Consider the following 22727-nt stretch of genomic DNA (forward strand, 5'->3'; position numbering starts at 1 on the left):
TTTGTAAGTTTAATAAAACAATTTAGACGTTCTGTACGCATAAATATTAGTTTTAAAACGTTTCATTATGCTTTTATTATGAAATGTAAACAATGGATTGTCCTGCTTTAGTCGATGTGTTTTTAGCTAGCTTGTGTCTGACGCAGTACGCATGCGTGGAAGCGAGGGAACCCATACACGTCAGCAAAGGGATGTGGACCTGTCGGTTTCATTGTTATAATTACAGATTTTTCACTCTGTTATAATTAATATACACCATAGAGTGCTTTTTAAATACATGGATAATGACCGTTGAAGAAAATGATAACTGTTTGACAAAAGTGTTGATTTGCCAAGGATAGTTAAAGTTATTGGTCCACATAACTTGGTGCTATGTTGGGGGATTTGAGAAAGAGAAATTAACCCTATACACACAAAAATCAAATGTGCAGTGAGTCTTAAAGTGTGGTCCAGGAACTCCTAGGTTTAAATTAAAATCTCATTTGTACAGCTCCTTTCATTCAGGAAAGTGCAGTTTAAAGTGCTCATTTATATGACCCATACAAAAAGAATAACAAATCAATAATTTGGCTAATTATGACCAATGCACGAGATAGTAATACAAATGTAATAAAAGACATACATAACAGTTAAACAATGTGAAATATAAACAAGATTATTAAAAATAAGAATAACATTTTACAAATTAAATAAGTGATTCTTAAAAAAAACATTTTACGACCAAAGAATAAAACAAGTCAAATAAAATGTGTAAAACAAAAATGCCATTGTCCCCTGCCAGTTTTTATGTTGTTGGCTTCATAGTTCAACGAACAATATTTCGATTTTCTCTAAACTCTAAAATAGTGCCTATATCACGTTTTAATAAGAGAAATTGTACATCATTATGTTATTGCCACTGCAGGAACATTTTTTTTTTTAAATAAGATTGAATCGCATAACATCCTGAAGTTGATATCTTTAAGACTACCGGATGTACCATTTTAAGAGGCTTACAATAGTTTTTAAAAGTATCATGTAGTAGTTATTTTGTGTTTATTTGGATGTCATAGCTCGGGGATGTGAATGGTTCCTCACCATAACAAACCAGTTGCACGCGGTTTGAGTAGGCGGGTCCTCGCGCAGTGACGTCTCCTCAGCGGGCTGGACTCCTGCAGGACTCAGAGGATGGGGATTATACAGCTGTGTGCTGGAGGAGGTTCTGCAAAGTGCTGCTGGTCCGGTTGACAGCTCCATGATCTCTCGGTGGAGGTTCGGCTGAGGAGCTGTGTGCAGCATGGGCACCGGGGACTACATCTGCGTGACTTTGCGGGGGGGTGCACCCTGGGGCTTCACCCTGAGGGAGGGAGAGGGGGACACCTACAGACCCTTCCTAATCTCCCAGGTATCTATCCATTTACCCATCTTTCAGAATTTTAACAGACTTTTGTTATTGATAAGTCATTTCTTCTCCCTGTAAATGCTTTGGTATTTGTGTGGGAAATATCCTAAACATTGTAGAGTATAGTAGTATTTAATTTGGATACAAGTATCATATGGTTTTGATGTTGAATAGTTCAAAGATAAATGTTAATTTTCGTAGCAGTGTGTGTGTCGCTGCATTCTTGTGAGCGTTGGCTGTGTTTTGGTGAGAGATTCCTCTGGACCCTTATATGGTCAAGGCCAAGAGAGAGTGTGAAGCTGAGGGAAGAATGATCTGTTATCACTCACATAGACTTTGCAAGAAAGAAAAGCATTATTCAGCCAAACCTGAAGAGTGAGGAGTGTGTGCATAATGCAGAAATGAAAACAAACAAAGCAAAAGTCAGATAAAACTCAGCTGATGTCACTTTAAAAGAGAATTAAAATAACGTCAGAAAGGAGGTTAGGCAAATTATAGATTATTTTATAACTACGCTGCTTTGAATAAATGATATCGTCGTAGCATAATAAACCTTCTATAAGTAGCTGTAAAGTATCTCATTTTCTCATTTTCTTATTATGCATTAATTTACAATATATTGCAAGGACATAATTTTGAGACAGTATAAATTGAAATGTTTTTATAATGGCATTATTCTATTTAAACAGAACTTGCGAGTACATTTTTCATTCTATTCACATCTTTTTTAACTGTTTACAACCTAATAATAGGCTGTAATTCAGTTCTAACTGTAAGCTGTAGGCATGATTTAGTAGGCTAGTCCTTTTGACACACACTGTTGAGTCTTATTTGCTTTTTGAACTGAATTCATATGTCTACTTCCTCTTAGTCAATTAGTCAACTAATTGGTGGCTTAGCTCTATGATTTGTTTAGTTGTTGAATAATTAATTAATTGTTCATGCTGAATGACTTATTTCTACAAAACGTATGCATACAGTACACCTCTGTAAAACACAATATTTACAGTTCTTTGTGGAGAAACTCAATTGAATAGATCTGTTCATTATACATTTCTGTGTTAGTCGACATAATTCATTTTTGGATAGCCCTCAATCATTTAATATTCTGTAGTCTGCTTATCTTCTGGCCTACATATCTTCCATGATAATATATTAATTATTTTTGCAGAATATATTGCGTGTGTGTAAATGTATAGACGATAAAAACTCCCAATACATTACTGTAGGTTACATTCAAAAGTTTTAATGTGCTCTCCTTATATAAAAATGTTTAATGCAGAAATAAAGACAGATGATGCTTTGATATATCAGGCTATGATGTAAATATTAACATAGGTATAGGTGCCTTTATCTCTATATATGGTATGCATGTCCAGGAGTGCTCACGCTGTACAGATCCCTCGTCAACCTGTTCTGTGTTCTGAACGTGTAAATGTTTTTCTTATGCTGCATTCCTGCGACATCAAAGCTCCCCGAGCAGAGAGCCCGCTGAAAGCTTCCATAGATCCTTCTCAGGACACACTCTACAACTCTAACTGACATTTACTGACATTTTTGTATGAATATAGATAGTATTTCAACATTTGTTGGCCTGAAATAGTCCTTTCTAATTGAGTAAGTGGACACACATCCCCTGACGCTTCAAAGTAGCTAAAACACATTTCAGGACATTTAATTGATTCTGGCATTAAGTGAGTAGATTATATACAATCTGTAATAAAAACAGTTGATAAATGTTAGTTGTATGTGATGTTAGTCTCTGTTTCCAAAAGTTGTATTGAACTTTATTAACAAAATGACAAAAAGACAGAACCACAAATGTAGGCTGCAGAACAATTTCAACATTGAATATCTTTCTATCACAGCAATGTGTCCTTTGAGTTTCAAAGCAAGCTTTCAAGCCACTTTTCTATCTACATATTCTCTAAACATATTATAACTACAAATTAGCTGCACAAGTGATGATTATTTGGCAAAACAACAGTAAAAGTCTGTCCCCATATCAGTGAATGCCCCAACTTCTATTGTTTCAGTGTTATTTTTTTCTTAAAAATTGACTATTTTCTATTTTTGGACATAATACTGATATTTTAAGAGTGTCTTGAATATACTGCATATAGGTGATGACCTTTTAAAGTGAAGTAGCTATATGATGCGTCAGTGTTTGGAATCAGGGGTTTAATCCACGTCATCTTGAAGGCATAACTCTGAACATATCTCCAAACTCTTCCTGTTGAAAATACAGAGAATCTGTTAGTTTAAAGTAAAAAAGCAAACACACCAACATCCTTACAGATTTTCTTTAGCTGCAGGCTCTCCTGTGTTTTCTAAAGCTTCAGTTGAGTCTAACTGTGTTGTTTTCTGAGAGAAAGTGAATGTTCAGACTGTGCAGTGTAAGGGCACAGGGTATCCACTCCTTACAGCTTCTCTCCATATAAGGGAGCCATTATTTTTCTTCTTCTTTGGAGTCCTGGCCTCAGTACTAAGTGGATGAGGTCACTTTATTTTTTAAAGCTGCAGAAACTACACAATACAAGACCAATGACCAATGCCCCTTCAGAAAAACATGGAAATATGTACAGCTGATGTACAGTGTAACGCTTGTTTTAGTTGTCTCAGCAAAAGTGAAAGTATTTGGATGTAATAATAATAATAATAAATAATAGCTGGGATTTCTATAGCGCCTTTCAAGGGACCCAAGGTCGCTTTACAGGAATAGGGCAAGCACAAACAAAACAAAACAAAACTGTTTTAATAAGAAACAGATATCTCTTAAATCCTACCAACAGGATACATGTTGGCCTCCAATTACTGAGGTATGCCTTCTTGGGATGTGGAATGTCAACATGCATCAAATCAGTTAAGGCCAGTGAATAAAGAAAAAGTAATGCAAGTCTGAGACTTCTTAGAAGGTATACTAGGGCAGAGACTAACATTATTCTCATTATTAATTAACTTCAACATTACTTTATTTTCTCAAAGTAAAAAGTGATGTGTCTGAACGTCTTTTGTTTTGTCAGTCAAAAACATATAGATATTCACTCTATTATGATATGAAACAGAAAAAATTGCAAATCTCCATGATTGAGAGGCTGTATATTATTTGCGCATTTCACTTAACATCTAATAAAAATACATATTTACAATTTGTTTTTTATTTAAAACATTTTTAGTGCATATTTAACTTAAATCAAATATTTAATCTGTAATCAATTTGATCTGGTTATGTTTTTTATATTCTAAAATAAGCCAACCAAATTCGATCCAGCAAAAATACACGATTAAAAAAAAAGTAATTGGGGAAGAAAGTATTCTGATTTTTAAAACAGCATTTAAAGACATTTGCAAGGAAAATGACATTTAATCATTTATCTATAATAAAAATAGAAGATTATATATAAAGGACGCAATACACTTTTCGCAGCTCTAGTTAAAACTAATTCAAATTACTCAATTACTTACTATTATTGTTCCTAGTATCTGGTAATAAAAGGGGTCTCCCTCTGCCCGGGTTATCTCATCCTTCACACACAGAGCAGAGAGGGCTCTTGTTGCAGATTTGTCCTAATAGAACATCAGAGGAACCTTATTAAGCTGCCAAGCAAACAGCAAAATGACATAGCTTCCCTCATTCAGAGGCGAGTAAACAAAGTGCTTCACTGCAGTTTTTAGCATTGTGTTTTTCAGCAAAACATCCACATCCTGGTCCCGGAGAAAGCATTGACCTCAGACTGTGCTAGTTTCTCCTCTTTCTATTTGCCTTCATGTAAACAAATTAAGACCAACAGCTTTATATTGAGATGATATATTTGTGAGTTCAGTGTTCCTGGCTCAGAGCGCTCTGTCTGTGCCAGCTGGACTTCAGCCTTGTTTTCAGCTTTGTGACAAAGTATTTTTCTGCCAACCCAATGGACCATTGTTGTAGTTTATTTATCTTAACATGTGTTGCACTGTTTTTTTTTCTGGACAGTGAGTAAATAGAATACAATGAGTTCACCTGTACACTGTATGAACATTTAGTCTGATGCCCTATTCATGTTGTCAAAGTAAATCTCAATGGCCTTCCTCCAATCTGAATTAAGAAATGTTTTGGCAAAAGTATGTTTGCTCAAGTTAAAATTAAATAAAGAGACCTGAAACATTTGAATAAACTCTCTAAAACAATATAATTCAGCAAAATGCTGTGCTATGTGTTTGCAAAGAGTTTATAACGGTTTGCAGGGGTAGGCTAAAGCTGATCAAAATCACTTATGACGTTTGTTGTTGTTCATTGTCCATAACAAATAAAAAAACTAAAACAACTAAAGTAAACTCTCTGGCCTTTCAAAATGTTTCCCTCCACGCACACACAAAAAAAAAAAGCATACATCTTTACTAACACTGGCCTGGCTGTCTGGTAATAAAAGAGAACTTGAACTCAATGAGTAAATAAAACATTAAATGTAACCGTCCTCCCAAATGCTACCTGTAAGGCAGCTTGAAATTATTTTCCTCAAATGTAAAGACGTAATTGCTTAAAGCTGTGAGATCAGGAACTGCCGGGAGCTATGTGCACACATTATGCACGCCTGTATTTCCTGTGATTTCTGTTGTGGTGAAGCCTATTAAACAGATAATTTGAAAATGGGCAGCCCAGGATAAGGTTGTAATTACGGCCCCACATGATGTCAGAGGTAAATCCTGCTAATCAGGGGCTTGTTGGAAATCACTTTATTTGAAAAAGCAGTTTTTCCTCTCCTGACACCTTCAGTAGTTTGCTATCCTCTCCTGCTTCTCTTTACCAGCAGCACATGACAAACTCCTGTGTATGTCTCTGTGTTGCAAGGAGACAACAACACATGTTTCCCCTCCTTTTTTGGACGTTGCTTCCAGAAAACCGTCCCTGTAATGAGGTGTCCCAATGGACCAGCTCACAGGCCGCCTTATAGGGCCTGCATGCACTCTGTTAACTCTTAAAAACTCAGATGGAGTCACAGATTTACCAGCTCAATAAAGTCACTCGTAAAATATTTGTGTATGTATAGCGAGGTAGGCTCGTTTCATTGCCTCAGACTCATGGTTTAAGGTAGTGTAGATGTTGGCAAACTGCAAAAAAAGTTGGTTGGTTTTGCATATGCCCTTTTTATACAAGTATTGAAAGAAAAAACCACAGACAGATAGAGAATGGTTTCAATGAGATTGGTTTTAATGTGGTTCTGCTGTGGTTCTAAATCTGATTCCTTTGAAATTGGTGCAACTTGGTAAATAGTGTCGTGTTTTAGGTGCCAACTGCAGTCTTTCTAAGCCTATTCACTTAGAAAAGGGAATCTCTTCCTCCAGCAGCAAGACATGTTTGTGTTTGTTTGCATTGCCATCTTGTGGCAGGAACTCCAAATGAATACATTTGTAAGGAGAGGATTGTGCAAAAAGACTGGGTTTTACTTAACATTTTAATTTAGTAAAATAGTAGACTATTTTTCCTAAACCTACACCAAATTATTGTGACAAAAACAATTGTTCACCTGCACAAAATGAATAGAAGGGAAGAGAGGTTTGTTGAATCCAAGATAAATACATTATAGATGTCATGCTGATGGTGGTAAAACACCATCTAGTGTTGAAACATTTGTATGCAGTAATCAATCTCAAGAAATCAGGAAACTTCTCTTGTGTAGAATTGACGGGGTATTTCTCCTTATTAAATGGTCCTATCAGCAGAGCATTGTATAGGCCGCAGGAACCAATTACAAGGGAACCATCAGTCATTACTTCAACTGTATGAAGAGCTGCCCTTTAAATATGATTGTGCAGAGCTGGCCTTTAGACATATTATGCAGCAGCTTGATGAAAAGACAATGTAAAATTACATTTATTTATCATTTTGCAGCCTCAAAATTGGTAACGTTGATTGTGCATTTAGCAAATTGTTGCAATTACTTAACTATTCAATGCCTCCCTAGGGACATTTTTGGCTTTTTATTTGGAATGATTTTGATCGCGTTGGCTTATTTATGCATAGGACATAAATGTTGAAGTAAAATAAAGGTTTTACTGAAGAAATTTGAAGTTGTTAGAATTACATCTGTAGGTGGAGTTTGTTAAAATGCTTCACTGAGAAGTAGAATACTTTGCTCATATGAAATTACAATTTGTTTATAACCTAGAAAACAGTCTTACCAGATAGAAATGTATTTGTGACAGGGATCTGGTCCAGAATTTTCTGTATTTTGAAATCAGTAGCCATTGGCAATATTTTATTTATGATGAACATAGGCTGAGGTTACTGTTACTTTATAATAGACTTGACCTGTGTTCTGATGATGAACACTGACTCAGTATGTGATATGCTTGTTTTTCTATCTATGTTGTCCTCTTACTTAAATGTTTTCCTCCCCAGGTGGAAGCCGAAGGTCGTGCCTCCCTGGCTGGAGTGTGTGAAGGTGACGAGGTGGTGTCACTGAACGGAGAGCCGTGTGCTGATCTCACTCTGTTACGAGCCTGTGCATTCATCGACGCATCCATCGACTGTCTGCAGCTGCTGCTCAAAAGGTAGGGCCACAAATCACCTGTTAGATTAACGATAGAGAGTTCAGTAACATGACAGAATCTGTGTATCAGGACCACTGAGCCATGCAGACTGCAGCAATGCAAACATAATTGTTGCACCTCCGTATTAATAATAATAATAATAATAGATTTAATTTGTTAGCGCTTTTACAGGTGCTCAAAGACGCTTTACAGATATAGTGAAGGGAAAAGAAAAGGAAGGAACAACAAATAAATATATAGTTAAAGTTAAAGTGAAATAATACAAAAACAATCACACATTAAAAGCCAGATTGAAGAGGTGAGTTTTTGTGAGTGTTTTGAAGGTGGTGAGGTCAGTGCAGTCTCTGATGGGATTGGGGGAGTGAGTTCCAGAGGGAGGGGGCAGCGACGGAGAAGGCTCTGTCCCCCCAGGTCCGGTGATTGGTGCGGGTGGGGATGGATAGGAGGTTGGCTTCTGATGAGCGGAGGCAGCGGGAAGGGGTGTGGTGGTGCAGCAGGTCTGTGAGGTAGGGGGGGGCCTGATTGTTGAGGGCTTTGTGAGTAATGAGGAGGACTTTGAAGTTGATTCTTTGACGGACGGGGAGCCAGTGGAGGTTCTGGAGGAAGGGAGTGATGTGGTCTCGGGAGCGGGTGTGGGTGAGGAGGCGGGCAGCAGAGTTCTGGAGATGTTGGAGATCAAGTATTAGCATTTAGATAGCATGTTGTTTTATGACCTGTGTCCTTTAGCATGGCTCAATGACTATATGCAAGTGCAATCATGTCTGTGTGTGAATTAATGTATGTCAGTCAGGCTGACCTTCCGCTGGCGATACAGATTTGTGAGTCTGATTGACGTGCAGCTGCTCAGCTATTACTCAGACAAAGTGTTTATCAGGGGGACGTGTCCTCAAAAGGGGCATATGTGCCTGCATTTAAACTTCAGAGGGACATACAGTTAAAGTTTCATTTAGTAGTAGTAGTAGTAGTAGTAGTAGTAGTAGACGTAGTAGTAGTAGTAGTAGTCCATATTTAACACTCTCTAAGTCATCAGTTGACATTTAGTAGCATGTCAACAGCGTATTAACCAATATTCAACCTTACTATCTGTATATTGTGTCAACATCTTCAAAATGGACAATCAACTACTCAAAATCTGTCAGTTGAAAGTCAACAGGGTCATGTCGACTATCTGTTGATAATCTGTTGAGAGTCAAGATGTCAACTAAAGATTACATTAAGCATTAGTTGATGATCAACAGATAAGCAACTTTAGAGTTTAGTTGACTATCTGTTGATCGTCAACTAAACTAGAGTTGACTATCAGTATACTTTTAGTAGGCATTACTAACTAACTAAGCGTTTGTAGGCATGTGTTAGGACTATCCAATTAAAGTGAAAAACAGTTGAGAACAGTAGAAAGTCTATAACCTATCAACAGAACACATACATTCATCCACTAATTATATGCAACAGACATGGGAATAAAGCGAAATGATCACAAACTTTATTTATTCATTATGTATGTAATGTTTGAGTTAGAAACACCTGTTCCTGTTTTATTTGACTAATAAGAAATACAGAAGCCGAATGCATTCACTTGAGAAAAAAAGTCACAAGAACTCACAATCTACAGATAGTAAGGTTGAATATCGGTTAATAACATGTTGCAAAAAACATGTTGACAGTCAACAGACACTTTTTGTCAAATCTATAGCTCAACACTTGAGATGTACCTTATATTCTACTGGCAGTTAGTTAAATGCATGCTACTTGTCTGTTGAAACAGTGTTGTTGAATGTCAACTGATGACTTGTAGAGTGTTAACTATGGACTATCAAAATAAAGTGTTACCTTTTTATTAGTATAGTAAGGTTGCGCTAGACTTTTTCGCTGCCCGTCATTTTGACGGACAGGATCGTAAAACTTCCGTCAAAATCCAGAATTACCCGTCGGCCTTTACACAACTCTGACGAGGGGGGGGGGGGGGGCGAGCATGCTCGTGAACTGTCAACGGGGGGGGACAGTTCACATGCGCCCTGTTATGCATGGCTGCTGCACCTCGCGGGAGCGTGCACAGCGTAAAGCCAAAACTCACAGACATTTCAATGATTTGTACGGCACAGTTAGGTTTGGAAACGGTATCATTTCCTTTTTGGAGGGCATGCATAACACGGCATAACACCGGAGCCTCGCAGCGGGGAAACTTTGCCGCTGTTCCGAGTTTGTTCTAATCTGTCAAAATGACGGACTGCTTTCAGATTTGTCCGTCATTGTTAAAAAAAATCCGTCATAGACGGAAAATATTCGGTTAACGCGACCTACTGCCACTCTTATCTCTGTAGACTTGTAGACGGATGACCTCAGTTTATCAAAATGTATTATCATATGTCTTTCCCATTTGGAAAAGATTAGCACTCACTGACGTCTAATCAACGTACATTTAATAATTGATGTCGGGATAATGAGTTTCTGTTGAGCTATTCCTTACTGACCTTGAAAGTGGAAATTAGGCAGAACGATGGTGAAGTGTGATTATTTTCCTCTTCAGTGACCGGAGCCTTTCATTTAGCTCGCTGCATGAACATTACATCTACTTGATTACTTTGACAACTTCATCAATGGGAGACAAACTTTACTTCATCAACAATCAAATGGCTCCATTACTCAAGGGCCTCATTATGCATTGCTTATTCAAATGATATTGTAAATATGAGGAAATCACACCTGTCTTTTAATGGGAACATCTAAATGGAAATAATGAATGGGAAAATATATGTTGTATTAATCTGAAAAGTTCAAAAGTCTACAGTTCTGTTTAATTAAGTTGAAGTGATATCTCTTATTGATATTAAAAGTGAAAGACTACAGGCATACATTTTATTTTTTTACATGCTCTGGTCATTTTGGAGATTTCTAGCTAGTGGAAAGTTAGACATTGTACCCTGTTCATCTGTAGCATCTCCCCTTATGACTAACTTGGAAAATGAAAAGTTTCACCACTCTCTTTCTGTTCTCCCCTGTCCTCTGAAAGATCCTGCATCGTCCCATCAGAAGAATATGAATCAGAAGAGACACACGCTGCAGAGAGGGACTCCTCTGGTGAGGCTGTAGAGAGCACCACCCTCCACATCTTCCCCCCACAACACAGTTCCCAAAGCCCGAGGGAGATCTACATATCCGAGGCCCAGGACGAGACCTGCTATGGGGACACAGAGTTTCCCAAGAGTCCCCAACTGCTTTGTACCCAGCTCCATGCTCCCTCGTCTGATGATCAGAATGGTCCTATTCTCAAGGAAAATGAAGAACGGCAATGCTTCTCCCCTGGGAACATGGTGGAGCTCCAGGTGTCCCTGTCCGAGTCAACTTTGGAGGACGTGGGCTGCAGCTCTCTGGGGAGTGCTATGGGGATAGAGGGGGAACTCTCCAACAGAGAGGCTGTCCAGGAGATCCACACCATCAGCATAACGTCGCACTATGTCCCACGGCCTGCCAGGGAGCCGCTCGGACAGCACGGGGTGGTGCTCAGCTCCCCGTCCATGCTGGGGCAGGTGGAGGTCATTGTGCAACAGCCAGACGCATCAGGAACAAGGAGGAGCATCTCTAGGGTGGGAGGCCCTAGGGTCAGTGGGTCCCAAAGTGAAGGAGAGGGAGGAGGAGGGCCCTGTGAGGGAGTTCCTGGGTGTTTCACTGTCTCATTTCCCTCAGAAGAGGCGACAGCAGCAGAAGAGCAGGACTCAGAGACTGAGGGGGATCCAGACAAACCCAACAAGCATCGGGCAAAACATGCCAGTAAGTACCAGGAAGTATTACCCTTTTTTCACTGTGTGTGAGTGCTAAACTATTCGTGAAGGAGGGGCCTGCAGGCTAATAGGTCAACACTAAATTGCATTTGTGCACAACATGTGTGCATTCCAAGTGGGAGTGTGTGTTGCTTAAAATAGTGCGTGTCTCTTAATGCAGTTGGAGGTCGGCACTCATTCCTTCACAGAAGCAGATACTTCCGTGTTTTAAACCTGAAGTACAACTGAATCACGGCGATAGTACAGAGACACAGTGCAGATAGGATGGTGACAGTCAACAAAAGCTAGATATATAGAATCAATGGAATTGATTACATGTAAGAGGCTGCTTTACTTTATAAAAGATCTATCCATTTGAAGAGGCCGGATGATGAATGTGGAGACTGAGGCGCTGGTTAGAAGACATAAATATAACCGAAGCACGCTGATGATGCCTGCAGAAGGGGCTCTTTGACAGACACCAGCATGTGCTCCACTGGCCCGTTACCTGATCCCCTCAAACTGGCTGCTTAAACTGAGCTAAAAAAGTGAGTCAGTTGCTCACTCCCGCTGTCTCCTCCACCTTCAGGTTTGTCTTGCAGGAATATGAAAAAGGAAACCTTCTTATTATTTTATTTTAGCTTTGCATTGTTGGTTAGAATGGCTTTGTTTTGTGAGTGTGGCAACTTTAAGAAGAGCAGAAGGTTTTAAGTTGGCAGCATGTGAACTCACAGATAAGGAAGTCAAGACGTTCCTCTTGAATGTATTGCATGCAGGCTATCTTTAATCTTTCTCAGTTCCTATTCCTGGATACTTTATGGGAAAGAGTAACTGATTTAATGTAGTTCATTGTCTGTGAATAAATAAGGGTATTAGACATGGGTCAGAGGATTTAATGATTGCTACAGTATATGGGTTAATGTTTTATATTAAACTGACTGTACAAATTAGGACAGACGTATACAGCTATAGGTAGAAATGTAAAGGAAAGAGTTAATGGCTTAGATTAGTTGTGTTATATTATTTTATAACACGGTTCATTTATAGCACTTATAATCAATTGTTAGTCTGTTAATATATCTGCTTCTGCTTTAAATATGAACATTTGGTATTTTTAAAAGGTATTTTTACAGAAGAGTGTTATATATATAAGTCATATTACACACTGGAACGAATTGCTTTGTGACCTGCTTAACTTTGGTTCGAAACTTAATTTTGTCATCTGTCACCATGTTGTTTATGCAAGCTCTATTTTTACTCTTCAGATGAGTGATAACAGTAATGGAGTTTATATAATGACCTAATATGTTCTTTTCGGACAGACATTCAGGAGCAGCAGTTTATAATAAAAAAAGGTTAGGATTCGAAGCATTTTTATTGATTTCCCTAACCCTTGAACTTTCTTCTCTACACAGGGCTCAGGCGCAGCGAGAGTCTTTCTGAAAAGCAGGTGAAGGAAGCCAAGTCCAAATGTAAACGTATTGCTCTCCTTCTGTCGGCTGCTCCGCCTAACCCCAACAACAAGGGGGTGTTGATGTTCAAGAAACATCGGCAGAGGGCCAAGAAATACACACTGGTGAGCTACGGCACAGGAGAAGACGAACCTGAGTACAGCGACGAAGAGGACGAGGATACACAGGAAACACACACTGTTGAATTTACCCTTGTGGCTCCAAACGGTTCTGAAATAGACAAGCACTTCCTCACTAATGCCCAAAGTGGCAAAAGTGTGTTAACTATCAACTGGGACAAGGGTCTTCTGGAGATTGAAAGGAACCTGAAAAACGGAGCAGAGATGGAATGTTTGCCTGACACACAGGGCAAGGGGGCAACAATGTTTGCCCAACGGCGTTTAAGGATGGATGAGATTTCTGCTGAACATGATGAGCTCAGGCGCCAGGGGATACCCGTGGAAGCAGTACCGTTGATTGAAAAGAAGATGGAGGAGCACACTTACATGCAGTCCACAACAGAGGACCATGCTTATATGGATGTAAATATACACCAACAACAACAACAACAACAACAACAACAACAACAACAACAACAACAACAAGAATACCAACAATATCAGGAGCAGCAGTACTATGAGCAACAACAGAACTACCAACAACAACAACTACAACTACAACAACAACAACAACAACAACAACAACAACAACAACAACAACAATACCAGCTGCAGCAGCAGCAGCAGCAGCAGCAGCAGCAGTATGAACAGCAGCAGCAGTATGAACAACAGCACTATCAACAGCAGCAAATGTATCAGCAGCAGCGAGAATTTCAAGAGCAACAGCAAATGCAGCACTATTCTACAAACATCAATGGCACAGTGCAACATCAACACAGTGACATCCAGAGTTCTTTCAGTAATCCATCTGCAAAGCCTTTCGCTGCAGAAAACATGGCGGCTGCTCCTTATTCTCCCGCAATGAGTGGGACCAATCAAGATTCTGTGGGCCAAGGGGAGCAGATAGCCTCCCGGGATGAGCGCATTGCTACCCCTGCGAGTCGGACTGGGGTTTTGTCCGACGCAAGGAGAAGAAATGCTGGAAAGCCTATGTTCTCGTTTAAGGAAGCACCTAAAGTATCGCCGAACCCAGCACTGCTAAACCTCCTCAACAGAAAGGATAAGAAGTTGGGATTTGAGTCAGGAGGCGAGGAAGACTACCTTAGCCTTGGGGCTGAGGCTTGTAATTTCCTGCAATCTCAACAAATTAAACATAAGGTTCCTCCACCTGTGGCTCCAAAGCCTGTGATCGACCCCAACTCGCCTCCTTGGACACCGCAGATAGAAATGATCAACCAGGAGATGCCTCAACAAGCTGAAAATAGTGTTTTCACACCTGCTCTAGCCCCCACCATAGAGACAACCCCTGCTCCAGAACTAGAGCCAACCCCTGCTCCAGAACTAGAGCCAACCCCTGCACCTGCCCCTGAGCCCTCCCCCCCTCCGGCCCTCCAGGAGACTCCTGCCAGCAATCCCACTGTGGAACAGCCCACATGGGCTCTACAAGAACCTGAAACTCAACAGCCTCTGCAAGTGACGGCTCAGGATGAAAATGGTCATACGAATTGTCCCCCGCAGCATGAGCTTGCTCCTTGCTGTGCTCCAGCACAAACAGAGGCACAACAACAGCCACCTACCAATTCTTGGCCTCCAGCTCAAGTGCAGCCTGAGGTACCACCTCAAAGTCAGTCGCCACCCCAGCTACCTTGGGTGACACGTCTACCTGCACAGACCCAAGTACAGCCTCAACCTCCTACAAATAATTGGAACCCTCAAATTCAGCCAGCATGGACCCAACCTCAAGAGCAACCACCGTCTCATCCTCAGGCTCAGCCCCCCTGGACACACTCTCACGAGCAGCCAAATATGCCGCAGTCACAACCACCTTGGGGTCAACCCCAAGAACCAATGCAGCAGCAGCAACCCCAGGCTCCATGGGCACAACCATCACAGACAGACTCTCAGCCTCAACCGCCATGGATGCAACAACCGCAGCAGAAACCCCAAGCACAACCTCCTTGGGCTCAACCGATTCAAACTGAATCTCTGCCACAGCAGCCATGGGTTCAGCAACCACAGCATCAGGCACCACAACCAGCATGGCCACAGGCGCAAGCACCATGTCAGCCTCAACCACCTTGGGTCTCAGCTCCACCTCAACAGCAGCCTCAAATTAATGCATGGCCTCCATCACAAACTCAAGCCCAAGTTCAGCCACCTTGGATCCAAGCATCCCCATCACAACTTCCTGCGCAGCCTCAAGCCATCGTGAATCCATGGATGCCAGTACCAGCCCAGGCTCAGTCCCAACCATCATGGGCCCAGAACCCTACAGAACCTGCTCAGCCACCCATTAATTCTTGGGCCCAAGAGCAAAATCAGACCCAACCTCAACCCCAAAATCAACCGCCTTGGGCTCAACCAGGTCCACCACAGCCAACGTCACAGCCAAACTGGCAACAGTCCTCTTCTCTACCACAGCCACCGATTAATACATGGCCTCAACCTCAGACACAACCTCAGACACCTGTGAATGCCTGGGCACCACAGCCACAGCAAACACCTGTGAGTGCTTCCACAACAATGGTAAACACTCAGCCTTCACCAAAACCTTGGCAACCACCACACAATCTCCCACAAGCAAGGAGTCCTCCAACTCCACCACAGCGAATGCACTCTTTCAACATCAGTCAACATTCTTCATCTCCCATCAACCCAATGGCGAGTGTCTTAAACCCAGCAACCCAGGGTTCATCTTGTGATATGCCAGCCGTCAGAGGGAAAGGAGCTGATATGTTCGCTAAGAGGCAGTCTCGTATGGAGAAATATGTTGTGGACTCTGAGACTGTGGAAGCAAACAAGGCAACCCGGGCACCATCACCAGTTGCATCCTTACCAAATGAATGGAAATACACATCTAGCGTACGTGCTCCTCCTTCACGATCATACAACCCTATTCTGTCCCCTTGGAATCCCCCATCAAAGCAGCCCCCTTCCACTAGTCCTACAATCAAAGCCAAGAAAAAAGATCAAGGGAAACCAAAGCCTTCCCCTAAACCCCTCAATGTAATAGATGTTATGAAGCATCAACCCTATCAACTCGATTCCTCACTCTTTACTTTCGGCCCAGCTGTAGAGGCTGCCAAGGCAGCTCAAGCTAAGCTAGAGTGTTCACCTCCTAACCCACCTGTCGAAAACCAACCAATTAGATATGATGAGATGGCCCCCGTCCAGCAAACTGGACCATATAATACCCTTTACCCCCAGCAAGGCTATGGGATGCCAATGCAGCCCATGATGCATGATGGCCACTACCAGCAACACCCAGCTAATATTTATCCCCCCTCCAACCCTTATCAACAACCCCCTGCTGGTCCATACCAGCAACCTTATAACCAACAGTATCAGCAACCTGGCCCCCCTGCTTATCATCCCCAAGCTCCTCAGTCTCCAAACCAACCGTACCAACATCCCCCGCAGCCCCCACAGGCCCCTTACCAACCAGCTAACAGCCCGCCTTACATGGCAGCGCCCTCAGTACCTTACCAACAACAGCCTCCCAGTAGCTTTGTTGTTTCTAGCTTTACTGTAGCTGCAAGGCCTGAATCTGCATTAGGTGGTCCTGCAGCTGCTCCTAAACCTAAGTTCATGGCAAAAAAGAGCTCAGCTCAGGTGTGGAAGCCTTCAGCAGATAAAGAGTGATTCTGGTACAATCACCACATGCTTGAGTCAAAGGGTTGGTGCTCTTGTAATCCACTGCAAGGTGGACTATTTTGAGCACATGAACTTGCGTTTGCAATCTTTATATCCACCTCTTGTTATAGTACAGAGCTTGGTGGTTTTCACAGTTTTAAAAGCTAATGCAAATCACAACATAACAACAAATAAGTAAGAGTGGGATGCAAGTATATCTTACCGGACACAAAGGACCCAAAATGACCTTGACATGTTTATAAAGCAGGTACATTTTTACGTGTTTATAGAGAAATTACTATAAAACATACTTTTATGACAAATGGTCTAAAGTGGTGGTAATATATGAATGTAGGGGAGCAAGATGCTCAGTAAGAATTGAAAGAAAGGAGTAATGGAAAAAATTAATCAGAAGGGAATGATAGCGGACGGTGACAACAGGAATTCGATTTTTGAAAAGAAGAAAATTGCTAATTGTGTCAAATCTTATTAAGGACACAATGATCTGTGAAGTGTAATGATACCAAGCAGGAGGATACATTTGCTATGTCAGAGTTCACAGTTTTAAGTAAAGTCAGCAAAGAGAATACAGCAATACATAAAGTAACTAGCACTGACTTGCCTAAACTTCAAATGTTAGATGTTACATTTTAGTGGCTTTTACGTCATGTCTACTAAAGTGGGTGAGTTTTATTTTAAGCTTCTCCCCAGCTGTTGCATCATGTTAGGTACTATATTTAAACTGCCTCATGGGAGGAGTGCTGAGGTCCAGAGATAGTAAGCTTACATTTCAAATTAAGCCAGTGAAAGCTACTATACCTCAGGCCTGGATAAGAGAAATATAGTATTACCAAATGTAGTTACACTCTTCCATACATATTCTCTGGCTTTTGTATAATATAGATAGATGATCCACAAATGAAGAATTATTAAAAAAGACAACCAGCCCATTGATGTTCACAAGTATTTTGCTGCTTTTGTTTTTTAAGTTATTTTCTTTTTCCTTTTCCTTTGTGTGTTTCTCTTTTGTGTGCACTTTCTGTATGATTCACTGCAGTGCCATTAAAATGTCTTTCATCCTTGGTTGGCTTTCCTTTCTTTTGTCCTTTGAGTATGCTTTTTGGTTTTCAACTATTTCTAGTCTCTTTCCTTTTCATGTTGCTGAATTTCACCACTTACTCCTGATGCACTAAACATACCTATAATTAGTTATTAAAAAAAGGAATACATAGTTATTGTCAGACAAAGAATTTGGCTGCATTTAATCAGTTGCTTCTCAAGTACCATCACATTAGACTAACACTTATATTATCTTTTTTTCAAAAGCAGTCAAATGAGTTTTCAACAATAAAAAACAGTTTGTAGTCTATAAAGGGCTTGTTAACGTCGGCCAGAATCACCTCATTATCCAAATCACCGACTTTAAAAGCTTACCAAGGTGAATGCTTGAAAAGCACATTCCTGCAGAATGACTAACTGATGATGCATTCATGATGGATATTATTAGACTGCTGGCTTCAATGGGTGCAGGCGACCTCATTGGACAATTCTGGAGGTCAAGTGAGTGGTCCCTTCTGAAATATATATCCATGCTGTCATGCATTTTCAGAGAGAGCAGTTATTTTCTAAGGTTAGAATTGGCATATACATCTAATTGTTTATCTCAGACATAAATATAATCATGAAAGAAAAAATAAGACCACAACTGGTTTGGGGAACCAGCTGAGACCATGGTTCCCCAAAGAAAACCATATTATAAATTAGCATTAAGAGACTATTTACCAACTGTCTCAAAACAAAAGTGTCTGCATCCACATATTACTCTTGAGGCGCTCAGCTCCATTTCTGAGATATAGTTTATGTGAAAATCTGCAGAGTGGCAGCATGGTGATGAACAATGTCAGGCAAATATACAGTATCACTGTTTAATAATTTTCCTTCAGTAGAATGAAAATATATCCGTAGATCATCCACTAATCTACTCATCGCTTCCTGTGTCTGCTCTAATCCAGGATAAAACCGCCACAGGCTCTTTAGGCCTCAAGTACAGCAGGAGTCAGCAGAGCATTCATTCCCTCTGCACTCATTCAGCTACATTCTTTTTATGACTGCACTCTCCCCTATTCTCTTCTTTCATTTCCCCTGGCTGTCTACTGATCTTACACATCTTTCACCAGATGATGGCAGCACTGCCTCTTCGGATAGTCTGTGTGTTTAGTCAGAAACAATAAAGGAGCTCCCCACACGACCCTTAGCTTTCTGCTCTAATGGAAATGTTAGTATTGAGCATTTATATGTTTCACAATCTCATCGACTAACTATCAAAGTACTGCTGCACGGCACAGCAGTTCTAATGAAAACAAGCTGATTGTGGTGTATTCTGAGAAGCATGCACTCTCACAGTGGGTTGTTCTGAGAACAACTGTTTGGACAAATACTGAAGCACTGTTGTGGAGGCTTACTGTAGAATAGACTATTAAAGTTCAAAAAACAAGTTTACTAGGCCTTTAGCATTTAACATTCTATTGTCAATTCTTAACACTGCTCTAATATTTACACACAACAATAAAACAGACATTTATTTATCACTGTTGAGTATGAAAGCCTCTGACAGAAATGTGTTGAGGGCTACTTTGTTTTCCAACGTTTTGCAAGCCAAACAGAAATGAACACTTAATAAAACAAACATGTCTGCTTCATTCTTTGCAGGCTTTTGGCAGGAGCTACTCTCTCTCCCCTCTAGCCAGAGTGCCATCCATGGGCCAGCAGTCAGTGTCTGCTGCCTCCCAAAAGCCTCAAGCTCGGGCCTCCACCGCCCCCCCGACAAGCCAGACATCCTGGCTAGAGAAGGGGCGCAGACCCATCATGCCCTGGGAGGCTGCCTCCCGGCACCCCCTGGGCCTGGTGGATGAAGCATTTTGTCTCCAGAACCTTCATCAGAGCCTGGCCACAAACATACGCCTGGCAGCCCAACGCAAGAAGCTGCCCGAGCCGCCGGCAAAGTGGAAGGCCTGCTCGACATACCAGGCCCCGCAGAGGACCGTCAGCCAGACCTGGAGCCAGAGCCGAACTCAGAGCCGGGGCCCGCTACCGTGGTTTGGGTCCCTTACAAGGAGCTCTGCCCCGGTTCCGGCAGAGCCTGCTGGGTACAGGTCTCTCCCCAGACAGTGGCAGCCTCAGAGGGCAGTCACTCAGGAACCCCTGGGGTCCTCGGGGTCCTCCTTCATGTTCAACAGAGCCACTGAAAAAAAAACGTACAAGTCTGTGTACACCGGCAACATCTGGAGCTGGAAGCGGTAGGATCCTTTGATGGGCAAAATCCAAACTTTCACTAAATGCATTTACTTTATTTTCAGTTTCAGAGTGAGCTCTTAAATAATTAAGTGGACGTTTGGAAAGATGCTTCTGTTAAATATCTAGTATGAAATACATTTTGCATGCCATAATGAAATGCGAAAATTGAGGGTTAGGAAGATCATTAGGATCTGGCATAAGGGAAAACGCTTTCGGTTGATTTATTCTCAACGTGCCTCAATATTTTGACTTTTATTATCAAAATGGAAACATTTTTAAATGCTTCCACCCATTTTTTGCCCTTTTTCCTGTAAAGGAGATGATTATGCTAAGAATATATTGAGACTTAAAAATTATTTATGTTGTATTTACTAGCAATTGTGTAGTTTGGTAAATACTCTGAAGTGGGTTCATCAGATGAGGTAACAGCATGTTGTTTAGATTGGATAGAATGAGTTTGAATGGACATGTTTATTTCAAAATAAGTGGGAAGATTTTATGGATTGTTAAGTAAGAGTTTATCTGGAGATAATTATTGAATGTTTAGTTTATCTTTCAGAAGATATGTAAGGATGAAAGATAGTAAAACAGTGACCCCCACCTACCAGAAAGCTGAAGTGAAGATTATCCCTATAAATAGTTTGTTCTGAGATTTTGGATTTTCTGTTCATTTCTTATGTAGATGTTAGTATTTAGTGTGCAGTGATTGTGCACCTGCTGATTTTTGGTGATTTTGAATCGATACAATTGGAGAATGAGTTGTTTCCAGGTCGGCTAAACATTTCACTGTCAGAATCCAATTAGTTTGCTTAAAACTTGGGGAAAGGTTAGTGCTATAACTCAGCATGTTGTGTGAGCTCTAAAATACATTCACTTATTTACCAGGTGAATTTTAATTAAACCATGGAAGATGAAAAGCTGAAATTAAGGCATTTTTTAACGTTCCCTAGGATTGTTTGGTAATTCGTTCTAAGAGGGACGGGTTACTTATCTTGGGTTTACTTTACTGGCACTGGGTGAATTGCTTAGGATCTGTAATGAGTTGCTTTATTTAGTTTCCAAAGAGTGTACATAATGTCCTAATGTGATTCTCACCGAGCAATCTCATAACCGTAAATAAGGTTTATCACGCAGCATTGTGTTGTGTGATCATCAAAGATAAACGCATTGTGGCCATAACACAAAACCAGTAATCATTTCTGTTTTGATATGAATTCACATAAAGTAGAATAAATACAACCGAATCGCACCATTTCACAAATCGCCCAGTGTGTTTGTGCTCTTTGCTTTTTATTCCGAGCATGACATTCTTTGGCTCCGAGCCATTTGTTGCTCTCTGTAGCATCCCATGAAGCTGTTTGTATGATGTGTTGTCTTCAACAGTCACTGCATATCCAGTAAGGGGGAGGAGGGGTGGGGGTTGTTCCCATGGTGACAACCAGTTACATAACTACAGCGGGTATCTACTGTAGCATTGCAAACAAGATAAGGACACAGTGAGTGATGATAAACATGCTTTATTTCCCTAATAATTGATATACAAATACTATTAAAGTGGTGGATTGACAGTGAGCACACATTTTAAGAAGTTATTGTTGTGTCTGAAGTTTGTTGCAGCTTTCTTCATGCTCCCCCCCCCCCAACCTACCTGCCTTTATTTATCTCTTTAACCAACTTAAATAACATTTACCAAGGTCAATTGCAACATTATAATGGATTAAAAAGTGAATGCACCCCATTAGGCCTGTGTGCCTCCTATATCACATGATGCCATTTTAAACTAATAGTATGTGACTACCCTGCAGGCCCTGAGGGGGGGCATGTTCCCACACTATGGCCCTGCATGTATTTACTGTAAGCTGTGCACTGATGAAGACAACTGCAGATAAAACTGATTTATTTGTGATGTTAAAGCTTTGTCAGTGCTTTCAAAGAGTGCTTTCAGCCCGAGGTGCTTTTCCAATGTTGCAAGATTGCAACAGATTATTGATCTCTTTAGATGCAAATAGTTATAATTACAATTTGTATTGTTTCCACATATGAAGCACAATATATAAACTGGATGTTGTGTTAGAATAATCACTTTCAGACAAATCAACGAATGTTTACGTTGGTTATGCGTGCGTTCATGATAGATCATTTGGGTTTACAGAAGATGGATGTCTAATCCTTTGATGGTTTTATTAACATTTATCATGAACGTAACATGTATTCATACCTCTATTTTCTAATCTGATTTTAAAACGTTGTCATACACGCTTAATGAACTGCAGAAGTACCCCATTAAGTTATAACTGCAACAATTTGTCAACTGATCGAATAGAAAAATAATCACCACCTATTTTAAGGCTCGATTAATTGTTGAAGTAATTTTTCATCCACATTTTTAAGAATGCTTCTTTGTTGTATATAATATAAAAGTGAGATTCTGAGTACATTTAAAGACATCACCTTGAACTTCAAGAAAATGGGATGGACTCATTCTGACATTTCATACACCACGCCAACAAGAAATAATGTAATCTAATAATGCAGATTGATCTAATGTAAATACTTGTAC

General features: G+C 40.6%; 1 protein-coding gene across 2 annotated transcripts; it reads left to right on the forward strand.

Annotated features, from left to right (window-relative positions):
- The first annotated feature begins 1195 nt into the window (after nt 1-1195).
- On the forward strand, nt 1196-22569 carry synpo2a (synaptopodin 2a). 2 transcript variants are annotated; one of them, XM_034105689.2, is made up of 5 exons: nt 1196-1384; nt 7761-7912; nt 10923-11680; nt 13086-16102; nt 19583-22569. In XM_034105689.2, the coding sequence occupies exons 1-5, from the start codon at nt 1277-1279 to the stop codon at nt 20171-20173; spliced, it is 4626 nt and encodes a 1541-aa protein (XP_033961580.1). In that variant the 5' UTR covers nt 1196-1276; the 3' UTR covers nt 20174-22569. The 2 variants fall into 2 exon arrangements, with proteins under 2 accessions (XP_033961580.1, XP_033961579.1); XM_034105688.1 differs by lacking the exon at nt 19583-22569 and having other exon boundaries at nt 13086-17956.
- Nucleotides 22570-22727: the final 158 nt, after the last annotated feature.

This window comes from Pseudochaenichthys georgianus, chromosome 18, assembly GCF_902827115.2.
Source record: "Pseudochaenichthys georgianus chromosome 18, fPseGeo1.2, whole genome shotgun sequence".
NCBI classification, from domain to species: Eukaryota; Metazoa; Chordata; class Actinopteri; order Perciformes; family Channichthyidae; genus Pseudochaenichthys; species Pseudochaenichthys georgianus.

Coding starts and splice junctions, on each gene's coding strand:
- synpo2a (XM_034105688.1), top strand. CDS start 1,277: ATGGGCACCGGGGACTACATCTGCGTGACTTTGCGGGGGGGTGCACCC. Junction 1,385..7,760: donor GACCCTTCCTAATCTCCCAG/GTATCTATCCAT, acceptor TTTCCTCCCCAG/GTGGAAGCCGAAGGTCGTGC. Junction 7,913..10,922: donor CTGCAGCTGCTGCTCAAAAG/GTAGGGCCACAA, acceptor GTCCTCTGAAAG/ATCCTGCATCGTCCCATCAG.